Source organism: Siphateles boraxobius, unplaced genomic scaffold, assembly GCF_051911475.1.
Source record: "Siphateles boraxobius isolate OS27281-9 unplaced genomic scaffold, OSU_SipBor_1 41, whole genome shotgun sequence".
Taxonomy (NCBI): domain Eukaryota; kingdom Metazoa; phylum Chordata; class Actinopteri; order Cypriniformes; family Leuciscidae; genus Siphateles; species Siphateles boraxobius.
Window position 1 is genome coordinate 15,083,759 of NW_027509042.1, and position 27,751 is coordinate 15,111,509.

General features: G+C 35.0%; 1 protein-coding gene across 1 annotated transcript; it reads right to left on the reverse strand.

Moving 5' to 3' along the window:
- Positions 1-45: 45 nt before the first annotated feature.
- On the reverse strand, positions 46-9,156 carry cunh1orf210 (chromosome unknown C1orf210 homolog). Its single transcript, XM_077198542.1, has 5 exons — positions 9,027-9,156; positions 2,823-2,940; positions 2,015-2,465; positions 1,015-1,122; positions 46-904 (listed from the first exon to the last, which is right to left on the reverse strand). The coding sequence occupies exons 2-5, from the start codon at positions 2,925-2,927 to the stop codon at positions 516-518; spliced, it is 1,053 nt and encodes a 350-aa protein (XP_077054657.1). The 5' UTR covers positions 2,928-2,940; positions 9,027-9,156; the 3' UTR covers positions 46-515.
- Between the last annotated feature and the right edge of the window lie 18,595 nt (positions 9,157-27,751).

Sequence of the window (27,751 nt, forward strand, 5' to 3'; positions counted from 1 at the left end):
CAATATAGATATTGCCCGCGCCCAGTGGCCAATAAAAGAAGAACATTGGAGAATTTTTTTTAATTCAGAAATAAAATGAAACATACAAGAAACAAAATGTATATTTTCCAGAACGGAATTAATAGAAATGCAAATTCAAGAAGGACAAATCATTAAACGTTAATTATTATGATTTAAAATAAAGTTGTATAATAACTTTCATTAATAATGTTAACAAATATTGTATAAAATGCTTAACATATTAAGGCCTACATTCAAATGTAAATTTTAAACTTTGATTTATGCATTTTCAAATACTTTCATAAAGTGTCCCTAGAAACTATTTGGACATCTAAATAAAAAAATTATGAATTTCATTGCATTAGATATAAGATATTACACCAAGTGGCTTTTTAATGGTTCTCAGTGTCATACGTCTTTTAATGTGGCTTAAGTGTTCAAATATTGACACTATTAGTTTTTTCAATTAATTATTCAATGAATAGTTTACGAAAGTAAGATTAGACTTAATGTGGTTAACCAATACTAAATTCAATCTCATCCTCATCATCATCATCAGTCAGTGATGCTGCTCTTGTGGCTCTCTCATTCTCACTTGCTTGAATGTAGTTATCTTCAATAAACCCATCGTCATCCTCTTCGATGTCATCAGTATGTGCAGCTGCGCGAGTCCCTGGGCCACCGTGGGTCGAGAATCCCACCTCAAAGTTGGCAGGGTCACACTGACTCGTGCCATCTACTTCGCTGAGTCTGGAGTGTCTGTAGCTTGCCAGATACTTGTGCACGACTTTGCATTTAGCCATCACAGCGATAAGAACGGAGAGGGTGATAGCTGACACCAGAACAGCCACAAGGACCTTCCAGCTCTCTGAAGAGGTTTTGGGATCATCAGTGGCCTTTGAGTCTGAAAAAAGAAGGTATTTATAATGGTTAGCTGAGTCACAGCTGTATGTATGAATTAAAAAGGAAATCACAGGTAATAATCTACATTAATAAAGGAAAAAAGATTTTGACCATTATTTGTAGCGTTTGAGGTTGTATTCGTAATATCCATAGTCCTATATGTTCTCGCTGTGAGTAGTTTGCGGAGGAAGGCTCCACGTTTGACATCCTTTGAATATTCTGCCATGAGAAAAATAAATAATTTTGAAATGATAGTGAATGTCCATTTCCATACCTCAATAAAGAAGAAATGTCTTGGGGCACTCAAATAGATATTTTTGTCCATGTGTAGTTAATGCAGAGAAAATGTATGTCACTAAGAAATGACTGTAAGATGTGACTGGGTTGCCTTCATTTTTTGATTGAATTTAGTCCAACATTGCAAAAATGCAATTCACTCATAATTTCTGGAATACACGTTGTTTATGATGAATTGTTTTAAAATGAATTTAAATGGTATTATTTTGGAAGGGGCAAAAATGTCAGGGTGATATATCGGTCGTGATACCGTGATAATTGAGAAAAAAAAGAAAGAAAACATTATTAAGTAGTTTGGCATAATCTTGCAGGCTATATTTATTTTATAGGGAATTACTTCACTGCATATTAAGAAATTGAAAAACTTTATCCACCGATGTAGACAACGTGGTGCAATGTGGTAGGTAAAAAAGGATAAAACTAGGACTATGCGACTGTTTGTCAATGTCAGTAAGTTTTAAAATATCAGATAATTTTACATTTTTATAACAAGGCAAGGTAAGCTCAGATTGTTAAATGTCATTTCGGATGACTTGCCAAAAAATTTAATCATGTTTATGAATTTCAAATTCATGATAACAACAATGTTTTATGAATTCAATCATTCAATATTTAAATTTTTTTTTTGAAAATAATGATAAGGATAATTATTACAATTTACTTATTGGTTATTAAACCTTTTCTTGAAAATGGTATAAAATCCATATGTGAACAACATGAAATCAAAGAGTATTCATAAGGAAAAGAAACTAGACGATATACGTCGCTGACCCAAGTAACGAACAAAATAAACAGAAGACCATAGTTTTCATACCATCATTGTGGTGATCCTGTGTCATGTGTTTTGTGTTTCTGATCATCTTTAGTCTGTTTCTCACTTCCTGTCTGTTATTCAGTTCTCCTCTGAGTTGAACAAACTGGTTCAGTGTCAGGTCTTGAACTGCAGCAGATGCAATGTTCCCCAGGAAGAGCATCTGTAAACTGGAGAGGCTAGTCAGAGCGTTTGCCTCCACTGTGGCCAGTTTGCACCTACTCAGATCTAGTACTTCAAGAGAAGAAAGGCTGTAAAGATGTTCTTTTAACAGTAGGGGGAGGTAGTTGCCTGATAGGTTCAGTTTGAGCAAGTGGCTGAAGAGGTTCAAGCGCTTGAAGCTGTCACTGTGGGTTAAGTCTAACAGATTGTCAGACAGATCCAACTCGGTCACATTCATCCAGATGTGCTGTGGTACCGACGTAAGTGTTTTCCCACTGCAGTCAAATGCAGCCTGGAGAAAGAATTAAGAATGATACGGTTGTGAAACGTACTTCTTTAGCACCAAACAGTCTTGTGCAATGAAATAGTAGGCCTATTAGACATATGAATATAAAAACTGCATTTACATAAAATGTAATTTTGCCCTGTTGAAGGTTTAAAAGGAAAAAAAAGAGAAGATTACCCACTTGTCATTTCAAATAAGAAACAAGGCTTTTATTTTCTCACGAGATAAACTACTTACAGACTGAGTAAACCTCTGTCACCAAAAACAGGAAACAAGTGCCTACAAACAGGATACTCCTGATGTAGCAGCACTTGCTCTGGCTTGGGAACAAAAGAGGCCAGAGTGTGTGTTGTTTTTCCTCACCATCTCTCTTTTGACCGTACATGGGCCCACGGTCTGGAGTGTGTAGCATGATCCTGAGACCCAAAAACACAGGAGCACACACACTGTGTGTGCAGCAGACCCCATGTTTTCCTGCTTCCTGTAGAAATCACAATTTAATAGCAACCACAGAAGTGGGGTTTAGTACTGCTAGAGTTTAAGTTCTTCTGCAACTTTATAAATATACAACATCATCTTTTTTAGTGCTGTCAAATTGATTAATCGCATCCAACATAAATGTTTGTGTTTATATAAAATATGGGTGTGTATATATTATTATACTACACACACACTAACACACACACATATATGTATACATTAGTGCTGTCAAAATGATTAATTGCAATTAATTGCATTTAACAAAAGTTTCTGTTTATATAAAATGTGTGTATATGTTATATATATATATATATATATATATATATATATATATATGTGTGTGTGTGTCTGTGTTTGTGTGTATATATATATACATATACACACATTTTTATATATGTATACATATGATTTGTGCACACACACGTAAATATAAAAAAAATTATGAATATATATATATATATATACACACACACACACATTATATAAACAAAAACTTTTATGTTAGAATCGATTAATTGTGATTAATAGTAATTGACATTACTAATATATATATATATATACACAGTATCTAACATAAGTGAGTAGCCTACACCCCTCACATTTCAGCAAACATTTAAGTATATCTTCTCAAGGGACAATACTATAGAAATGAAACTTGGATATATTTTAGAGTAGTCAATGTGCTGCTTGTATAGCAGTATATATTTACTGTCCTCTGAAAATAACTCAACATACACCCATATTGTCAAAATAGCTGGCAACAAAAGTGATTAAACCAGTGAACATGTCAAAACTGTGTCGAAAGTGTCAATATTTTGTTTGAGCACCATTGTTATCTAGCACTGCCTTAATCCTCCTAGGCATGAGTTCACCAGAGCTGCACAGGCTGTTGCTGGGATCCTCTTCCACTCCTCCATAAAGACATTATGGTGCTGTTGGATGTTAGACACATGGCGCCTCTCCACCTTCCACTTGAGGATCACCGCAGGTGCTCAATAGGCATTCAGGTCTGGAGAAATACTTGGCCACTCCATCACCTTCAGCTTCCTCAGCAAGGCAGTTGTCATCTTGAGGGTGTTTTTGTTGTCGTTATCATGCCGTTCAGCAGAGTTTCTAAAGGGAGGGCATCATGTTCTGCCTCAGAATGCACAGTACATGTTGGAATGCATGTTTCCCTCAATGAAGCTCAGCTCCCCAGTACCAGCAGCACTCATGCAGCCTCAGACCATGATGATACCACCACCATGCTTCACTGCAAGACACAATTTTCTAGGTACTCCTCACCAGGGCGTCGCCACACATGCTAGACAGCATCTGAGCCAAACAAGTTTATCTTAGTCTCATGAGACCACAGGACATGTTTCCAGTAATTCAGGCTCTTGGACAGGTTGCTTTCAGCAAACTGTTTGCGGGCTTTCTTGTGAGCCAGCTTCAGAAGAGGCTTCCTTCTGGGACAACGGCCATGCAAACTGACTTGTTGCTGTGTGCGGCGTATGGTCTGAGCACTGACAAGCTGATATTCCGCTTCTGCAACCTCTAAAGCAGTGGTTCTCAAACCTGTCCTAGGGACCTCTCGACACACTGCACATTTTGCAAGTCTCCCTCACCTAACACACCTGATTCAACTTATCAGCTAATTAGTACAGACTGCAAGACTTGAATTAGGTGTGTCTGATGAGGGAGACATACACTCATACCAATGTTTTTTGAAGCCAGCTTCTGCACCTGACGCACAGCACGAGGACTCAACTTCTTTGATTGACCCTCACGAGGCCTGTTCCAAGTGGAAAACATCTTGGAAAACAACTGTATGATCCTGGCCTGTACTGTAACTCAGTTTCAGGGTGTTACCAATCTTCTTATACCATAGGTCATGCTATAAACCTATATGAACATCCAGTGGTCAGTATGAGACAATTGTACTCAAAGCACAAATTTGAACTGCTCTAAAACAAGATACACAAATTTGTGTGGTCCTGTCAAGCAGACAAAAACATGAAAATGATGAGGACATGTGGCTTTGCATGGTTAAACGACGTACAGCTATTATCACTTACGGTGTACTCACTTTTGTTGCCAGCTATTTTGACAATATGGGTGTATGTTGAGTTATTTTCAGAGGACAGTAAATATATACTTCTATACAAGCAGCACATTGACTACTCTAAAATATATCCAAGTTTCGTTTCTAGTATTGTCCCTTGAAAAGATATACTAAAATGTTTGCTGAAATGTGAGGGGTTTACTCACTCATTTGGTATATATATATATATATACATACATTCTCACACATACACACAAACACACATCATATAAACAAAAACTTTTATGTTATGCAATTAATCAATTTGACATCACTAATTATTTTGTTTTAATGGGTAGTCAAGGTTGACTGTGAAAGTGTTTTTTATTCTTTCTAAAAAAAAAATATTAATATAGGCTAATGTATAAATTCAATTAATATACATTGTTAATATTTTATTATTATTATTATTTTAAAAAGAATGTGACTGTGTAAACTTCTATGACCTTGCAGCATATTGTTAATTGCAACATTTTCACTCATTTTTGAAAATTTTAATTCACCAATGTGGTGGAAATTTTACATTGTATATTAAACTAACCATGTTTCTAGCATCTAACCTTATTTAACATCTAACACTTGAATTTGAAATGTATGTTTCGCCTTTAGTTGAAAAATGTGTATAAATAACATGTATGGGAAATGAAACTAGACAGATGTCTAGGTTTGAAAACTTGTGATTATGAAGTAATGAAAAACCAATTAAATTATAGAGAAATTATGTAATGTATCATGTCATTTTGCCATACCCCCATACTAAAAAATACTGTTGTATTAGTGATTTCTACTGATGGGATTCTCGATGGAATTTGTCTGAGATCCTCCGGCCTAGCTGAAAGCTTCTTCTTGGGAGAGATGCTCTGGGAATTGCTCGAGTACTCTTCCGGCCGTGATTAAAGCATTTAAAGGACATTTTCTGGAGTCTGTCTGAAATTACTGCTGTACAGCAGGTCAGTTTAGGGAAGCAAGTAAGTTAGAGTTAGGGAACTCGGCCAGTTGTCGACGGAAGACGCAGGAGCTAGAGTATAAAGGTTATTAAGTGTGATTTGGAGACGCTTGGTTAAGTGTCACTTTGGAGACGCTTGGGTGTTGACGAGTACATGCCCCATATATGTATTAAGTGTCGACGTGTAGACGCTTGGGTGTTGACTGGACACCCCAGATAAATTTATTTACGAAGGTAATTAGGTTCCAGGTACATATTTGGGTTTAGGGAAAAATCTACGACACCAATAATCAGGAACTCTTACATGCTGACACATTTAATACCCCACCACAAGACTCAGCATAAACCCTACTGCAAACAACAACATCATATACAGTATGAGACACACAATGTAAACAACAAGACAGTATACAGTGTAGCACTATGTAAGGAATCACAGTCAGTTGTGCCAAAAAATCCCTGAATGGGTCGATTAGAACACAAAGCATTATTTTTATCAGCCTGAATTGGTATATTTTACACATTATTTCACTTTTTAGCAAATAAATAAATAAATGGACATTAAATATATATTTGTTTGTTATTATTATGATTTGTGAAGAAAGAGTGATACCAGAGACATGAAACTAACACCAGCTATTCAGGAAACTGACTGTATAGGACAATGGTCAATTGTAAAGTTTAGTTAACATTATGCAAACATATTTAACCACAGAATGCTGCAACTGTCACATAATAAGGTATAAAAAGGGCTGTACAAAACAATAAAGTCAATGTGTTCTGCTACAATGCATTTCAAGGAACTTGTTCAAATGACCAGTTAAATAACACAAAAACAAATCTGGGTAGTTAATGATTGCAAATATGTAAGATCAAAAATCAAACATAAATCCAATAATGATTTTCACTACTGTCTCTTAAATAAAATTTCCTGGAAATGAAAGATTAACTGCCATTTTAAATTTGTGATACACTAAAATACAATTTTTTTTTACTAAAGAAGAATAAACAACCCGATTATCATGTGTTGACTGTATAGAATGATGCGTGACGCAGAATGAACAATGAATACATTTGTAGTAAACATGAAGAGCAATAACACCATAAGAACCACAAAGGTAATGTTTAACGAGAGACCATGAACTGAGGAAGACAGAGTATTTAAATACATAAGGAAGGTAATCAACAGAACAGGGAACAGGTGAGGACTAATTAGAAACTTGGACAACAAATGAATGACTAGAACTCAGGCAATGACAAAGACAATGATAACTAAGGGTGCGTTTACACGACGATGTACTAAAAATGGAAAAGTTTTTCCTTTGCATTTTTCACGTACAGACAACACCAATGTCAAAACAATCCCCCTTCCATGAAAACAACTAAAACGCTGTATTATGCGTTATGTATTAATATTATGTATTATGACTACGCACCTATAGACTGAACATGTAATACGCATGTGTATAACGTCACCGTTTTCACAAATTCGCGTTTGTGTAGTTTACATGGAAACAATAAAGGTACTGTTTTTAAAAACTTGCACTTTGAAACCCATTTTCAAAAGTTTGTGTTTTCAGGCCCCCAATACGAATACGTAAATGAACAGCCAAAATGCATTAAAAAAATCTGTTTTTAGTTGAAAACGATGTCATGTAAACACCCTTCTAAAACGAAACAACACACAACACACATCGCATTAAAAACCATGACTATTTTACGAGATGCTGATTTTGTATGAATTCGTACAGTGTGTGATTCATTTTTAGAAAAAAAAAGTAAGCATGATTGGTCACCCTTAAACCCTGCCAGTGGGGCATAATCAAATTGTACGAAAACATACAAATGAGAACATATGAATTAGCAACCAATTGACCAAAACATTAAAGTTGTGTTATGTACTGCATATGTATGAAAAAAAAAGAGTGCTTTATTATGTTCAGATGGAACATGGCTCTCAGCATTTCCTGCTTATCTCCTTGTGACTTCCACAGCGGCTGCTTTTCATAGAGGGTTCAATCATTTTTTATAGGGGCCCTTCCTCTCACTCCCTTACTCTCCCACTATTCATTTCAGCAGTGCTGGCCGTAAACACTCCACTGGAGCTGCTTTTATCTCTTCCTTTCTCAGGACGCCCCCGTAACAGCATACCTGCAGGATCTAAAAGCCAGCCAAAAGGAAGTGTCTGTATGTGTGTCTCATTATAAAAGCGAGAAAGATAAGTTCAGAAAAGGTGTGGTAGAAGTAACTGCTTGGATCTCGACTTGTCCTTTATCTTCTTACGCTACTTGTAAATTAACAGCTCCCAGATGCTTTCTCAGATCTCACTGTATGAGTTCAAACAAACACTCCACAAAAATGAGTCTTTCACTTGACCTCCCCCAGATCATGTATACACTACATACAACCCTCCCCATAGTATTGTGTTGTTTGTTACTTATTACACTGGCACTAACAACTTTGCATTGTTGTTGTCACATTTAAAAGAGAGAGTAAACTATGCTGTTCAACACAGCTTTTGACCTATCAGTTAAATTACAACCTGCATCAAGTTCCTGCAATTTTAGATTTTTTTTTTTTACAATTTCTATGTTTGCGTTTATCCTTAATATATGCCTTTTTAAAATTAGCATTATTGCAATACACAATATAACAACAGAATAGGAGTTGGATGAAGCCTACCTTTTCAAATTTTCCTGTGATACATTAGACAATATAGTAAAGTCTTATCCGTCAGTTTAGCAAATAGGTGCGGCTAACTATATTGATTCCCATAATAGTCCACCTTACCTTCCCTTGCAGTTGCCATGTTGTGGTTGACAACAGAATGTAATAACATGAGGGTTGATAAGAATGTGAAAACATTTAACATTAAACCAGCAACCTAGAATTATGTATTAAGATATTGTCCTCCTGCTCCAATGTGCCAAAGAGATTTGGCACACATGGGACTTTGCAATGCTATTGTCATGTTACAAGCTATAACAAACATATACATACATAATGATGAATGTAAACATCAGAATTCAGTGAAAAAGAGCATAGAGCGGCAACTAACCTGGGATTTGGCTCTTCCGGTTATTAAGAATATGTCAAAACTGATGTTTTTTTCTCTTCAGAAGTCACATTTTATCATGGACAGGTTCATTTTTTTAGCCATTTCCAAGATTAAGGAAATGGCAGGTAGGTTGTGCAAAGGTTGCGGGAGGTGTGTCTTTAGCATGCCATTCTCAGAGAAAGTTAATTTGTAACTAAATGTCGAATGGATCACTGCTTCTTCTCTATCACCTTGCAGGTGACATTTGAACTGATGGCACAAATAAATGATCTTAACCTGAAGTCTTCAGTGCAGTTGGTGGTCAGTTTAGTTCTCAGACACTATCGTACTTCATGTCAAATTTATATTGAAAGAATGTTTTTATAGGATTTGTACAGTTTACAACATTACACGGACTGCATTGTTTGTTGACATAAACTCCATGTAAATATAAGTGTTTATTTATCATATATAAAACAGACAGAATTCTTTACATACTATGTTATGCATTATTATTATTATTATTATTATTACATTATGCAAATAATGTATACATTTCATGCAAATTGATCACACATTTGAACTGTATTTAACTATATTTATATTTTAATATTTACATAATACTAATATTTATAAAATTTACATTTGAACTATATTTTACATTTAACCATTTTTAACATGTCGAATTAATTAAAGAGTTTTAATTATATTTTAAAATAAGTAATAATTAAGTGTTAAAGCTCTCAACTTTGTTACTGTTCTGAAGATTTGTCATGTGTGCAAAAAAAATTAAGAGGAAAGGAAGAATAGAGAAACAGCACTTGACAAGTACGAGTACAGCTGCGATGGCTTCACTCTGTTTAACAGGAAAAAACAACATGAGCTCGACAACAATGGACAGTTTTTCTTATAGGAGTCACGAATGGTCAAGGTGTCCGTGTTTGGCACTTAAATTGCTGTTATTGCTCTTTGCATGAGAGCGTCTGGCAGCAACCGGCATTTAAAACCATTATTTGACTTTCTCTCTCTGTCTCTCTTACAGGCTTTTTTGATTGCAACACCAAGGTCATGGGTTTGAGTCAGGGAATGCATGAATTGATTAAATGTATACCTTGAATGCAATATACATGGTCAGAATTATGGGCACCCTTGGTAAAACAGCAAAGAAGCCTGTGAAAATAAATTTGCATTGTTAATCCTTTTGATATTTTATAAAAAAAATAATCACAAAAATCTAATATTTCATTGAAGTAAAATAATTGAGAATGGGGGTAATCTCTTTATGAAATAAATATTTCCTCCCAATACACATTGGCCACAATTAATGGCACCCTGTTATTTTATTAAATACTTTTTTCAACCTCCTTTTGCCAAGATAACAGCTCTGAGTTTTCTCCTCTAATGCCTGATGTGTTTGAGAACACCTGGCAAGAGATCATAGACTATTTCTTCATACAGAATATCTCCAGACCCTTCAAATTCCCAGATCCATGTTGGTGCTCCTCCTCTTAAGTTCTTCACCCCATTATTTTCTATAGGGTTCAGGTCAGGGGACTAGGAAGGCCATGTTTGTTTTGGATCATTGTCCTGATTGAAGGTCCAACCACACGGCCCATTATAAGATTTCTGGCAGAGATTTTTTATCTGTTGGAATTTGATAGAATCCATGATACCATGTATCTAAACAAGATATCCAGGACCTCCAGCAAAAAAATAGGCCCACAACATTAAAGATCCAGCGGTATATTTAACTTTGGACATGGGGTACTTTTTATCCTTGTTTGCACCAAACCCATCTGGTGGGTTTGCTGCCAAAAAGCTACATTTTTTGTTTTATCTGACCATTTAACCTGGTCACATTTGAAGTCTGTGTCTGATGACTAAATATGCTGGAGTTTTAATATTTTTTTTTTTTTTAAATTAGGCTTTCTGACCCCAAGACTAAATCATTTTCTACAGTTCTCGTGTGATCCTTGTCTTTGGCCACTCAAACTCTCCTCCTCGCCACACATTAAAGGTGAGGTATGTGATTTGCAAAACGGCCGGCAGATTTTGAAAATACACAACTCATAAGGTCCTACCTACTTCTCCTGCAACGCTCAATATTATCTGTCTGCAGTCCCGGAGGCTGCATTTTCAGGACCCCACCTCTAGGACCGCATTTCTAAGACCCTAGTTTTTTGTGACAGCGCCACCTACCGAGTCGGAGAACCGCAGTCCCAGGAACGCATTTCCAGGACCCTAGTTTTGGAGGACCGAAAAAAGTGCCACCAATGCAATATTTCCACCCAGTTTTAACTACATTAGAGTGTTTTTTTTTCTTTCAAGTTTTATTACACCCAAATACTACTTTCTTTATTGCAATTAAACCAGGTTCCTAGGAATGTTGAGAAATTATTGGGTCTAAGTAGCATATAATAACTCAAGTAAAATAAACAAGGAATCATTTTATAGTCTTTTCAGTCACTATGGGCCACATTTTCAAGTACAGAGGGAAGACAAGGATGACTCTGGGGGTAGATTTAAGATTTTGTATTTTACAAAATAATATAAAACACCTGAACTTGAACACACAAAATATTTTACAAAATAATATATAACTGAAATTGAACACACAAAATATTTTACAAAATAATATATAAAAACTGAAATTGAACACACAAAATATTTTACAAAATAATATATAACCACTGAACTTGAACACACAAAAAAACAAATTTGATCATGACCTGAACCACATAGACAGAACTTCAATGGATGGACAAACACATGGACAACATCATCACTGACTCCTAAGAGAGAGAAAGAGAAGTGATTTAAATAAGGAACATTTAGTTGACCATGTTCTACTCTCTAATTTTAAATTTCATATTTAAAAGACCTTAGTTACCACAGAGTAATGATAATGATAAAAATAATGATATCAATCTCCATACCAATTAATTTTCATAATACAATTATTGCATACTGTTCAAAGATTTGAAAAAAAAAATGATTTTGATGTTCTCGGAACAAAGGTTCTAAACACTCATGTCGTTTCTTGAAAAACATTTTTAAGTTAATTTCATATAAATAAATAGACATAAATTTGGCCTAAGCCTAGTGCTTAACCAATTTATTTATTTATCTTTTGCCACACTATTGCCTACCCTGAGCTGTTTCCTTGATAGCACTTCATATAGAGTACAGAATACAGTAAATGACACAATCTAACACGTGGGATTTCAATTATTATAATGGCCTCTCGGATATGTCTGACTATTAAAATGTCATATGTCTCAACCAACTTTATAAAACCATGTCAAAATGAAGAGACGTACACATAACATGTATTGTGGGTAACGTTAAACAGGCTGACTGTGAGCAGGTGACAGTGAAAACATTAAGATTATTTTAACTGAATTAAAATGGAAAAACAATGAGTAATAAACAAGCTTTCAGAACAAACATGCTACAGTTTATTGTGCTGTAAATAAGTCAACACAGGCTTATCATGCAACAGTTCCGTTAAATGAACGTGCTAACAATTCATTTTCCAGCATTAGAGGCTAATATATGATGGCTATGCATTCAAGACTGTTTAGCAAATCACCAGCACGTTGGCAACGTTAACTTTCCAATGAAATGCATCATAATTGTTTTTAAAGTTAAACAAATAAAAATTTATTCGCATTTGATACTCAACACTCTGAATGTCATTCATCTTCGCTGGTCCTCTAATTCGATAGGTGGCGTTGTCACTAAAAACCTAGGGTCCTAGAAGTGGGGTCCTGAAAATGCAGCCTCCGTGTCTGCAGGCAGATGCTACTCTGACTCCACCCATTCGAAAACATGGACGTGCAATCAAGCACGAGCGAAAACGCAGATGCCCATACATAGATACAATCGCTTACATTAGCTTCCTCCCCAAACAGGTTGTTTAGCTAGCTAGTTCTACATATGGCTGGGCTATAACGTTAGAACAGCTACAATTCTCGTTCGCATATCGTCAGTAAAGACTACAAGATAATCGGCTTCTCACCTGTCAAGCAGAAAAAATGCCACAGCCGCATCTGTTGGTAGTCCTTCCTGGTCCTTCAGTTGCCGCCAACGTTGAAAAGCATCGCCTAGAATGACCCTTGTTTTAGACCTTTCTCTTTCGGCCGTTTTGTTCGCAATTGCTCTCTCGAAAATAGATTTCCTTTTCTGTGATGGTGTCTTGTCTGACATTTTCCAAACGGAAGCAACTATACCTTCTCCTCCTTCTCTCTCTGTACCGAGGCGACTTGCAGTTCATGTGACTGGGCCACGAGCTTTAAGTATGCGCACGAACGGGACACGCGCGCGAGGGTGGTGGGGGGAGGGGGGCATGGTAAGACCGTTTGAGTGACTCATTCTCTGTCCAATGATTCTAGACGGTCTTGAAAATGATTGGCTGGAGTTTTTCGAGTCCTGCCCGTTCCACAGATGATTGCTTAAATTTCATTTCAGTGCTTCTAATTTACAGCCAGCAAGTGGGTCAGGAATAGGATTTCAAGTAGTTTTGAAAAAATGGTCAAAAAAGAAAATCACATACCCCAGCTTTAAGACAATATAAATAGACATATGTCCTCTTCCAAGCAGATTCTTAACATTTCCCGTTGATTAGCACTTCTAAAATATTTCCCTGATGTTGGAATTTTCAATGCTTTAGCTATTTTCTTTCACCCACTTTCTATTTTGTGAAGTTCAACAATCTTTTGCTGCACATCAGAACTATATTCTTTGGTTTTACTCATTGTGATGGATAACTGTCTCACCTCTTTTTGAGAATGGACATTAAAATGCACTATTCAAACTTAAATGGTTGTAATTCAAGAATTACAAAGAATCAAAGTTTGGTCTTGTTTTAAAGAAAACACTTAGCAGATTATTGCAGTGAAAATTAAAGTATGAAAAAGTTATAGAAGTTTAAATTTACAGTAAATCAAATGTACTGTACTTAATATGTTTTCTTTTATATAAAATAAATATTTTACAAAATATTTTTTTACTCTAGAACTACTATAAAATCAAAGCCATAAATCTAACCAAGTTGTGTTCCAAATTTGAAGTTGATATCACAAAAATTTAAGTTCCCAAGATTTTGTTTAGGTGTAATACAAAAAATAGCCACCGGATGACACACATTCCATTGCATTTAATTGTATGCATTCTGCCATAATAAATTAATACATTTCTGTCCAAATATCACTTCTGTCACAAAATATGGAACATTTCTGACAAAATGTGTTTTGTCAAGATTAGAAAAGGTTTTGTCAAATTTTTATTGACAAATACTAGATTATATTTTTTGGTATGAACTTTTAGCATGAAAACCAAAATTTCAATTATTCGAAGTGTGTGTTTTCGAAGTGTGTCGTCTTTTTGTGACAAATGTCAGAGAGTTTTTGAGGCACTCTTGTCATAAATTCCTCTATTACCATTCTTACATGATTTGTAACAAAAAACAGTGCTAAAATTTCTATTAAGGAGTAGAATGTTCCCTCGATATTAATTTTGTCATGATTAGATCAGGATTTAATTGTAATATAGTGAAGTAAACTTAGGCATCCCGGTAGCGGGACGGTGACAGTTAAGGTGTTTGTGTTTCTGCATATTTATACTCCTGTGAAGCAGGAAGTCATGGCTGGATTATTTCATGTTCTTTCACCCTGGTGTGCTAAAAAAATTAAGTATGAGGGGGAATATCCTTCAGAGATATTTTACTTATAAGAATGGGTGCCATTAATTTTGGCCAACATGTTTTGGAGAAAAACATTTATTTCTTAAAGTGATTTTCTCCCCACTTTCAATTGTTTTACTTCAATGAACAATTACAGTGATGTGAATAAGTTGAACACCCATGCTAAAGTTGCCTAAAAGGATAATAAAAAATCATCTTTTGGAAATTGAGGAAAAATTAGGAAAAATCCAACCTTTAAGGACACCAATTTTCTTTGTGAATGAATAATGTATCATAAATAAATAAATGTCCTTCGTTAAAATACAGGGTGCATAAGTCAGGACACCCCTATGTTAAATTCCCATAGAGTCAGGCAGATTTTTATTTTTAAAGGCCAGTTATTTCATGGATCCAGGATACTATGCATCCTGATAAAGTTCCCTTGGCCTTTGGAATTAAAATAGACCCACATCATCACATTCCCTTCACCATACCTAGAGATTGGCATGGTTTTATTTCAGTTAGTCTATGATTTGCATTGAAAGATGATCTTATGGAAAGTACCCCATGCCAATCTCTAGGAATGGTGAAGGGAATGAGATGATGTGGGTCTATTTTATTTCCAAAGGCCAAGGGAACTTTATCAGGATGCATAGTATCCTGGATCCATGAAATAACTGGCCTTTAAAAATAAAAGTCTGCCTGACTCTATGGGAATTTAACATAGAGGTGTCCTGACTTATGCACCCTGTATTTTAAGGAAGAACATTTATTTATTTATGATACATTATTCATACACAAAGAAAATTGGTGTCCTTTAAATGTTGGATATTTCCTCATTTTTCTAATTAAGGCATTAAGATCAATTTCCTAAAGATGATTTTTTATTCCTCTTTTTAGGCAACTTATTCACATCACTGTAGTTATTTTGTGATTTTTTTAATGAAAGCTCAAAAGGATAAACAATCCATATTTATTTTCACAGTCATATTTGATCATCTACCAAGGGTGTCAATATTTCAACCCAGGCTCATTGGAAATACGTTACTCTGCCTACATTTTTGCAAAACCTGAAATTCGGGTGAAAAGTCCACTAGAGGCGCTAAGTGGTATCATTTTTTCTCCGTTCCAGATGGTTAAATAAAGGTTATAAAAATGACAATACCAGTAATGTTCAGACTTCTCAGTAGGCCTATACACTCATTTTTATATTAATTAGGATTTTTTTCCACGCTTTTGAGGTGCCACACAGCCTAGTCTCACGGCAGTTCGTGATATGGTCACGGTATTTAATCTACTGGATCGTGATACTGACACGTTTATTTAGTTATTTTCGTGATATCAGCATTTTTATTTTTTTATTGTTTTATTTTTTTTACTAATGTAATGCACGATTCTTTCTGCCAGTCGGGCTGGAGCAGAGAAAGCTGTTTAATCGACATTTATTCACGATATCTTATCATGTTTAAATATATGTATTTATTTTAATGTTATTATTTCGGTCTTATTTCCAGGGAAGCTGGACTGCTTTGCTGTTTATTGATTTAAAAAAAAAAGTATAAACGACTACGCGAATTTTATCAGTAGGAAATCGCGTTGAAGAAGTCTCCTGCCGAACACATCGCGATATTTGGCATCAGTTCATGTGTGCCAGATGTTGGTAAGTAGTCGAAAATACACTGTCCTAATAATGTTTGATATAATGTATTTTCTGATGGTCGAAATGAATCAGATTAGCTCATGTTCAGTCACTGCATTATCTGTCATCTCCACGGAGGCTTTGCGTTTCATTGCTTTCTAATTCAAAACAAGGTGATTAAACACTATCTGTCACGTGACGTGCTACAGGCCTAGACCTTCTATCAGTTAATCATATTCATATTAGGTTTAAAGTAAGTTAGTACAATTAGTTCCAAAGTGGTATTTGTAGTAGAATCACATAGTTTTAAAGTGATATTTGTTGTAAATGCATATTAATCACAACACTTATCATGCTTTTAATGTCTAATAATGTAACAACAAATATTTGTAAGGTAAATCAGTAATTTTTCCATCAAATAATCCGATATATTATATATAATGATATTTTCTTTTCTCTTTTTTTAAGCTGAAAAGACCAAAAAGGACCAAAAGTCTGCTCGTTATTGTTTGAGGAGAAGTAAACGGGAGACAAAAAGCTACAAAGGCAAATATTCACAATGGTATGTATGTGTTGGTTTTAACCCTAAATCAAACATTTTATCAAGCATTTGTTGTTTCTTAAACCTTTTCTTACAAAACCCAAAGCCCAATCAGTACAAACATAGTCTCAAAGTCTTAATAATTCACAAGATTTAACAAGTTGTCAAATTCGTACAATACTTGTACATAATCATGCAGCTTTTACTCCTAGTGCTGTCAATGGCTAGTGCCTCAATTCCTGTTCATATTTATCTCCATATTTGTAAATCAGTTGCGCGCGTTCTTGGAAAGTAGTCGGATGTCCCATACACTGTCAGAAAAGTTTATATTAATTGCATTGTATTCATTAAAATTATTACAATTTGGTCCCTGTCTGTTGATCTTCCAATGATACATGATGTCTCTCCACACCTCATGACCTTCCTCTGTTTGCAAGAGTGGAAAAGCTAATTTGATTTGTCACATGACATCAGATACTCGATTATTTTGTCGTAATCAGATCAGTTACACTGCTGATAACTGTCCCATTTACATGTAAATCATGTTGTTGTTTTTTTACATGTTATCATATAACATATTATATCATGTTATCATAATCACTTTTTTAAGTTCATATGATTATTGCATGCTATTAAAGGCACACTTTTATTCATTGAAATGCTCACATATCAGTGAACTTATTACATAAAAATGCTTTTAATATATAATTATGCAACACTCCTTACATAAATAAATCCTACTGTTATATATAAACTGACTACTTGCAAGTAATGTATTAAAATTACCTTCCTTTCTGTTTTGCAGGATTATCTTTTTTAAAGCTCTACAATATCAAACTCAACAGCTCTTTTAGGAACCAACCCTCACAAGATCTACTAGTGAGTCGCAGCAAATCTTGCCGTGATCAGCCCTTACCAGGTAAAGTTTCTACAATATTTCAATCAGTATTTACTTATCAAATGTTCTCCCCTGAATCGTATGGTAAATTAACTTAATTATAACTGTGTTAATTGGTATTTTTCAAGAACAATAGTAATTGCACATAGAGTAAGTGGAGACTTTCTTGTTTTACAGCAGAGAAGGAAGACCATTCCTTATATCCACGCAAGCTAATCGAATAAGTCCTTTGTTTCGGGTGAGGAAGAAACATCTGGTGCCCAAAGAAGACAGAAAGGTGCGTAAGTCCATTGGTATGTCTTGTATTTAAACAATGCTGTGTACTACATAATTTGATCTTGACAATTTTACATTGTACAGATTATCACTCGATTTTTATAGGGGTAAAACTGTTTTTCTTCAGTACTTAGCTTATATTATGCGCTGCAATATTATATACATACATATATATATATATATATATATACATATATATATATATATATGTATATAATACTTCAATGTGTATATTATATAATGTACTGACTGCTGCTTTTTGTAAATTTAAGGAACAGACAACTCTGGCCCTTTTGCGTTCTCCTTTTTGAGGTGGAGAGTTTACCTCCAACCCTAATTGAGCACATCTGAACATTTTAACCAAAGTCTTCAGGTTTACTTGTAGACAATAGGCAGGAGGGTTTGAGGTTGGAGCTAAATCTGCAGGACAGTGGACGCTGAGGGCCAGAGTAGCCCATCACTGCTTTAAATAAAGCTACACTGTGTCATTTTTTATGTTGATTCTTTGCAAAAAAAACACTTTTTTCTTTCAAAATTATATGTGCTCATTCATGTGTAATTTCTTCCACCAACTAATCAAGTACTCTCCTAAGTGTAGAATCTGCCATTCAGAATACATATGAGCGAGTCACTCGAATGGTGGCAGCCATGTTGCGCCTCCATCTTGAAAATACATTAGCCAAAGAGGGACATACCTGGAAATTCAAGCGTCACCTTTCGTGCCTTTACTTAGTGGCACCGTGACGAATGCGAGGGGGAGATTACTCATAATAATACGGCCACAGTAGGAGTTACAACGCCCTCGGAATGGGAGGGGCTAGAAAGTAATATTCAGTTGGTAGTCTTATACAATTTCACCGCTATATGGGAGAAAATCTTACACAATGTAGCTTTAAATAACGCAGAACATAAGCTGACCTGACTGTCCATTAAACAGTTTAATTGGAATTGTTTGTGTTTTTTGTTTTACTTTCAGAGCAGGACTGGAGAACGCCTGACGATGGGATGTTGAGACTTCTTCCTCTGAGAAAAAGCTACACCACATCAGTGATCACATCTTCTGCTCATCAGTTATACTGTAGGGCACAACTGAACAAACTGTTTAGATGAGGAAGAAGAATATGAACACGATAGAGACGTACAGGGAAGAGCGAGAAACCAGTTTAGCTGTGATAATGAATCATTATTTTCAAACACAATATCAAATCTGTTTTCTGTATCATAGGTGACTGAATATGATTCTCTGGCACTCATTTGTGTGGCTTCAGCAGTTGTGAATGGATTAATATGATATTAATGTATTTTTGAAGGCTCATTGTTATTTATCTTGAATCTCATTTGTCTTTATGCTACTTTATCAACTTTATGTTGTGTCCTTAAATAAAGTGTTGTGTAATAAAGTATGGTGAATATTGTGTATTGAAAGTGATGTTTGGGACAGAATTTTATTTAAGAAATTTGAATTTCTCATTTATTTAGTTTAGTTCATAATTTAAAAACAACTAAATATAATTAATTACCATAATTAGTTTACTTAGGACATAAACATTTTGTTGTGGTTAATGATATTTGGGACAACAATGCAGCAAAAGTTGCACATACTTGCATTTATGCCAGTTTTCAGTGAAATAAAGAGAAGGTGTGTGAATAACAAGAGGCTGCAGTGGGCTATCTTGCTACAAATACTTAAAAGTATAATTGAAGATGATCCATGTTGATCATTCTAGTACATCTACTACTGCATTTAAAATGAAAGCATAGACATTACTGATATCAGGCAAATAATCAGCAGTCAGATGGGGTGAAAAGGATATTTTGGCACTGTTTTGTTGTTTTACTGAATGGTGTATTATCCTTGTGATATAGTAATAGTTCAAAATCTAAAATCTGTGTAGACTGTACTGCCCATCCACCCTCAGGGGCCCAGCAACGGCCCCCAGAAGAGCAAAAGAATGCACATTTCAAATGGCTGTAACTCAAAGTCCGGTTAGTGTATCAAAGAGACAATATGAAGGACAACTGCTTATGCTATGTTTGCTAAATAATGTTGGGCACAGTTTTCAGACATATATGGCAAGCTGGCATAAAGGTTATTTTAAAAGTGCTCACAGTAAAATATCAAATTGCAACCTATCCCTCATATATATCATAAAGGTTTGCACAATTAACAAATTTAGATATCCAGTTGCCCATTAAAGATATTATTTATTTAACATTTACTGTTTCATTACTAAACGTTTTAAACTACATTACCCACATATCTCTGTCATTATATCAATGGAACAGGAAACATTTTGCTGTAGTTCATTGAAATGTGCAGACATGCTTAGGGTTAGGGTTGGGATCTCGGTAAAAGAGAAATTTCTCACAACATAGAGACACTTTCTAGTTACCTTAATGTATAACTAACGTAATAATAACACCAAAACATACTTTGTAACATGAAGCGCTGTTTTATATGGGTTAAAAGATAGTCCAATCACAGCGAGTTCTGCGATAAAGTCACAGCCAATAACAACCCAGCTGAACAAATGCGTCTCACTTACTTGCCCAATTATGGTAAATGATGACAGATCTCTTCTGGTTCCGGCTGCAGGGATAGATTCCTTAAATATTTAATATTTGGGCTGTTAAATATGTATTGATTCTAATTAAATTATAAAACTCACATTTAAAAACAAAAAGACTCCTTTGTGTGGTTACCATCCAAAAACGTTGGATTCATATGATCATGACACAAATTTGCTTATTTGATTAGACTGATTCATACATTTGAAAGAGAAAGCAATGGCAGGGTAGTTTGCAGTTTTTTTTTAAATTAAAGATAATTGCATGTACTAAAGTGCTTCTAACATTTGCAGTGTATGTATAGTATATCAAGTATATTATATAACAAAATGTAACAAAAGCATAATGAATGCACACAATTTTTAAAGCAAATTACAATATTTAATGTCAAACTGTTTAAAGACAAATGTAGTGCCAAAACTACTGCACAACAGAATAAAAATCAGTTAATTGTAAACAAATCATAAAATCCAGATACAGGGGCAATCTATTATAGTGACACATACAGTTACTTTAAAAAAATCACTGATGAAGTTATATTTTTACAAACCACGAGTTGAAATTCAACTTTGTTATGTGAAAATATATTTGTTTCTTCCCTTTAAAGAACAAATAGGTGAGAACTTAAGCACAACATTTTACATTCTCAACTTTAATTCTATATCCTTGTGATTATTGGTCACTTTTATTGTAACTAAATGAAAGGAAATCTAAAATAGTTAATTATTATAAATGTCAGCAAGAAAAGGCTTCTATAAAATACATTCACAGGTAGGCCTGTATTACAATTACATTAACCAGGTAGTCATATAATGATAACATAGATGTAGTTATGGTGGATAAATAGTGACCACTGTAATTAAAGGTTTAATGAAGCTAAATGTAAGACATTAAGTCCATCTAAATGTAAAGGTAACAAACTCACAGAATAATGTCCAGTTGTCAAGTGTGTCATCTTTTGTAATACTCTTTCAGCACCAAACAGAACTCCATAAATATTGCTTGTTTCAAAAGGTTGTCCTGAACACTCTCACTATCTTCAATTGTTCGGACAAACACCGGCTATATGCACTTGCAGAAATATACATTTGACTATTGCACCATGAAGTCGCTGCATGACTAGAACTAATGGATGTCAATGAATATGTCCTTTACCAAAACTCCTGAAGAGCACTGACGCTTATTTGATAAAGGCATTAGGCAGACCTCAAGTACAGTTTATGAAGATGAAAAACAAAATTCTTTAACAATATGGAAAAAGATAAAAGACTATTTTAAATAATGGTTCTGCATATATCAGAGATCATAAGAGTGGGACTCCACATGCAGAATTTCAGAAACTGTGACAGAGCAAAGGGAGCACCTCGCTGGACCCATCCTATACACATGCCCAAACTACACAACAGAAAAACAGTTATGAAGTGGACACCACTAGGAGGATGCAGGAGACAGGGAAGACCAAGGAAGACATGGATACAGATGTTTCACGGACAACTGAAGAATGTCAGTGTCCCATGGGAAGATGAGGAGAACTGGACCATGGATTGAATACGTTGGAGGACACTTGTTGCCCAATGTGCCCAGCACAGGACTTGATGATGGGTTGAGTTTATCCATAACTGTGGGATATTTTTCTGTAAGGAGTATTGCATAATTAAATGTTAAATGCATTTATGTAATAAGCTCACTGATATGTGGTCATTTCTATGAAAACAAGCATGTCTTTAATAGCAAGCAATAATCATATAAACATGTTTAAAAATAACACGATTTACATGCAAACGGGACAGTTATCAGCAGTGTAACTGATCTGATTACGACAAAATAATCGAGTATCTGATGTCATGTGACAAGTCAAATTAGCTTTTCCGCTCTTGCAAACAGAGGAAGGTTATGAGTTGTGGAGAGACATCATGTATCATTGGAACATCAACAGACAGGATCCAAATTGTAATAATTTTAATGAATACAATGCAATTAATATAAACTTTTCTGACAGTGTCTGGGACATCCGACTACTTTCCAAGAACGCGCGCAACTGATTTACAAATATGGAGATAAATATGAACAGGAATTGAGGCACTAGCCATTGACAGCACTAGGAGTAAAAGCTGCATGATTATGTACAAGTATTGTACGAATTTGACAACTTGTTAAATCTTGTGAATTATTAAGACTTTGAGACTATGTTTGTACTGATTGGGCTTTGGGTTTTGTAAGAAAAGGTTTAAGAAACAACAAATGCTTGATAAAATGTTTGATTTAGGGTTAAAACCAACACATACATACCATTGTGAATATTTGCCTTTGTAGCTTTTTGTCTCCCGTTTACTTCTCCTCAAACAATAATGAGCTGACTGAGTCCGAAAGGCCCTTTTGGTCTTTTCAGCTGAAAAAAAGAGAAAAGAAAATATCTTTATGTAAAACATATCGGATTATTTAATGGAAAAATTACTGATTTAACTTACAAATATTTCTTGTTACATTATTTGCCATTAAAAGCATGATAAGTGTTGTGATTAATATGCATTTACAACAAATATCACTTTAAAACTACCAATACTGAGGTAAAAGCACGGACAGTTTTGTTACTGTCCTTTTACCACACCTATCACAGTAAAACTAAGGTTACTGTGGTAAAAGCATGGTAAGTGTTGTGGTTACTGTGCATTTACAACAAATATCACATTAAAACTACAAATAATGTGGTAAAAGCATGGTAAGTGTTGTGGTTAATATGCATTTAGAACAAATATCACATTAAAACTACAAATAATGTGGTAAAAGCATGGTAAGTTCTGTGGTTACTGTCCTTGTACCACACCTATCACAGTAAAACTAAGGTTACTGTGGTAAAAGCAAGGTAAGTGTTGTTTTTACTGTGATTCTACTACAAATACCACTTTGGAACTAATTGTACTAACTTACTTTAAACCTAATTTGAATATTATTAACTGATAGAAGGTCTAGGCCTGTAGCACGACACGTGACAGATAGTGTTTAATCACCTTGTTTTGAATTAGAAAGCAATGAAACGCAAAGCCTCCGTGGAGATGACAGATAATGCAGTGACTGAACATGAGATAATCTGATTCATTTCGACCATCAGAAAAGACATTATATCAAACATTATTAGGACAGTGTATTTTGCTACTTACCAACATTTGGCACACATGAACTGATGCCAAATATCGCGATGTGTTCGGAAGGAGACTTCTTCAACGTGATTTAATATTGGATAAAATTCGTGTAGTCGTTTATACTTTTTTTTTTTAAATCAATAAACAGCAAAGCAGTCCAGCTTCCCTGGCAATAAGACCGAAATAATAACATTAAAATAAATACATATATAAGCCTAAACATGATAAGATATCGTGAATAAATGTCGATTAAACAGCTGCCCGACTGGCAGAAAGAATCGTGCATTACATTAGTAAACAAATAAATTAAATAATTAAATAAATAAATAAAAATGCTGATATCACGAAAATAACGAAATAAACGTTAGATTAAATACGTTTACTCACGAACCAGTAGATTAAATGACGTGACCATATCACAAACTGCCATGCGACTAGGCTGTGTGGCACCTCAAAAGCGTGGAAAAAATTCCTAATTTATATTAAAATGAGTGTATAGGGCTACTGAGAAGTCTGTACATTACTCATATTATTGTTTTTAAGACCTTTATTTAACCATCTGGAACAGGGGCGTCATGCAAGCCAAAATTCTGGGGGGGCACAATCTGAGGTAATTGTTTTCTGAAGGTTAGACTAGGCTAGATATCGATAACGTTACACTGACACAACTTAAGTTAATGCTCTGAATTCGCAGCTAATATCAAATCCATAACTTTTTGATCAAGTTCAAATTTCCAGGTCAACCACAAATAATCCCACTACCTTTTAATATCATCCGATAACTAATTAAATGCCGATTTGTTGCTTTGCCCACTTACCACTTCAAGACCATCTGTAAAACATTGCCAGCTCAACGTGCGAGACGAGTGAGTTGTTTGAACATACACAGCAAAGATTCTAGAGCGCTGATTTGATATACACACACACCATATTAGGAAAAAGGGGCGTGCTGCTGCTGACCGATTTATTACACATCCAGAAGAATCAGGCATGTGATTGGCTAAGGACAAAAAAGCAGGAAAATATACCGATTTTGTTGTTTTATTAACATTAAATAGATAGTTCTCGCAAAAACTTTAATTGTCATCATTTACTCTCTCAAGTTGTTTTAAACCTGAATAAGTTTCTTTCTTCTGTTGAAGTTATTTGGAAGAATGTGGGTAACCAAACAGTTGATGTACCCCAGTGATTTCCATAGTATATTTTTCGCTATGGAAGTCAATGGGGACCAGCAACTGTCTGGTTACTCACGTTCTTCAAAATATCTTCTTTTGTGTTCAGCACAAGAAATAAATTAATATAGGTTTGGAACAACATTACAGTGAATAAATAATGACAGAATTTTTATTTTTGGAATTTAATTTTTATTACTATCCCTTTAAGGAAAAGCGGCTGCATGTTTATTATTAGGGCTACTGTCTCTTTAAGACCTGTACGCGACGCGTCTAATATACACGCATTTGACAAGCAGATTTCTCTCAATTTTCTCAGTTTGCTTTCAGTTTAGACATAACCAATTCATGTATTTTAATCCAATTAATCCGGAAAAATCACATCCCTGAGAATACATTTGAGTCTTTATAGGCTCTGGTAATTATGGAGCATAATAGGAATAAAGTTGTGACAAAAAAAATGGCACGTGCACTTTGAATGGGCACTTTGCCCTTTGAATGGGCATGACGCCACTGATCTGGAACGGAGAAAAAATGATACCACTTAGCGCCTCTAGTGGACTTTTCACTCGAAAAGTGCAGGGAAACGTACGTGGAGGTACGTATTTCAGGTTTTGCAAAAATGTAGGCAGAGTAACGTATTTCCAATGAGCCTGGGTTGCAATATTTCTGACTATGACTGTAAGTCGCTTTGGATAAAAGCATCTGTCAAACGTAAATGCATTTAACCTCTATAATTTTCCTGAAATCAGCCCCAATGTTTTTGAAAATTTGACCCGGACATCTCATGTCCCAGACCTATTGTTTAGCTGGGAAAGCCCATGCATCTGATCTCTTAGAGGGTCTCACATTCCTCTTTGGCATCTGAAAAACACTAATTTCCTCTGTTAATGGGACCTGAAAACCCAGTTCCCTTTAAAAGAGAAGTGAATTGTCCAAATGCATGTTAATCAAGGATTTTATCACTTCATTTTATGAAATGTTTTGCTTGGCCATACATTTCGTTTGAACACACACTTCCACTTGTGTGAGCTGTACTTATACCTCACCACACTTTTGACAATAGACCTTTTTTGCCCCCAAAATTTCACTGAAATTCAACTAATGTGACCGCACCATCATCACTAAAATGAGCAACACTACTGATTTATCTACAATATATTTAATAAAAAAATTGGTAGCACTTTAAAAAAAAAATTTTTTTTAGCTTTTCATTAGCGAAGTTACTCTTTTTGTTGTTGGGTACTGCTGTGAGCCGTATATTTACCATATTATATTTTTATTAACAATATTTCTGGGGGAAAATTATGTGTACTGTACAGACTTTTGGCTGATAAAGAACAAGCAACGCAGGTTGGAAATTAATATTTTAAATGGATTTTTTTCAATGAATCACTGGAACAGGTCGGAACCATGCAAGTTGTTATCAATTTGCGTTTGAATCGATGGTGGTTCCAGCATAAATGACTCACTGATTCAATTGTTTAAATGACAAACTGAATCAATTACTTCCTTGGTACACATGCATTTAAAAAAAATTAGATTAGGCTACTTTTTCGCTTTTATTTTTTCTACAGAGTAATTTGTAGATTATTTACCTAAGTATATTACCTAACAGCACTTATTTGTTGTAATTTGCATGTGGCCATGTGTATAAAAAAGCTTATCAATTTGAAAATATTACAAGAGGTTTGGCAAATAATATGATATGAGAGGAAACTGTTGCTCTTAGACAGAAAAATGTGCTTCAGAATCGTCCAACTTAAATACAATCGTAAGTTATACAACAGAGATTCTATTGTCAGTGCAAGATACTTGCAATAATCATTTCTGGGAATGAAACTACATGCTGGACAACAGGGGACATTCTTATGTATACATACCGCCGCTCTGAGTACTGTTTTGTGCAGTTTTAAAATAACTGTGTCAAATTTACACTCAAACATAAAACTAATGGCAGCGGCATACAGCTCATTCATTAAAATCACCATTAGGACTCTCGTAATAGATTCTGTAATTTTAGCAGCCTATGGGACGTCATTAAGAGGCATTGCGCAGATGTGTTCTTTAGGACTGACCGGTGCATGCTCACCACTCTACCAGCAGGAACTCAAAAAGAAATTTGTGAGCTCTGGTTCGGACCCAGTGCACGTTGGTTCAGAGACGAGTGTCCATTACTCGAGCTGTTTTCCATTGGGTCTCATGGGAACTGTTTGGTGGGCTGAGCAAACACTCAGCAGACAGGAGACCAGCGGTTCTTCCTGTTTCTGCATGCTCACTGTTTGATTCCTGCCAGTTTCCTGGTCACATATCAGCTCCTGCAGCACTGCTTCCTGTCAGAGTCTCCTCTGACTGTTGCTGCTAAACACTCTCTGTGTCACGCTCATGCACACTTCTTACTCTTTTCATTGTATCATCTTATGTCTGCACAGAATGACTACTTGTTGGTCATATTTCTAATTTGATTGATTTGTCTCTCTTTAAACTTCATGCTCATTTCTTTGTTCGGCCATATTGTGCAGTGGGCCTACATTTCATGTTCTTATCATATGTCTTAATATATTAGAATCTAATATATTAAGACATATATAGGATGACGATGACATGAAATGTTTACTATACATTAAATGTATAACAGAAAGTTGTGAAGTTTGAAGTTGCCTAATAAGTCTAATAGTCTAATAATTAGATAAATCAAACTCACAACTTAAATCTGCACAACTTTCTGTTATACAATGTTTTAATATTTGAAGGTTAATTTCAAATTTTGTAAGAATTTCACCTGTTAGGTTTGTACTATGTCCTAGATATCACTTTCCAACCTGTTAG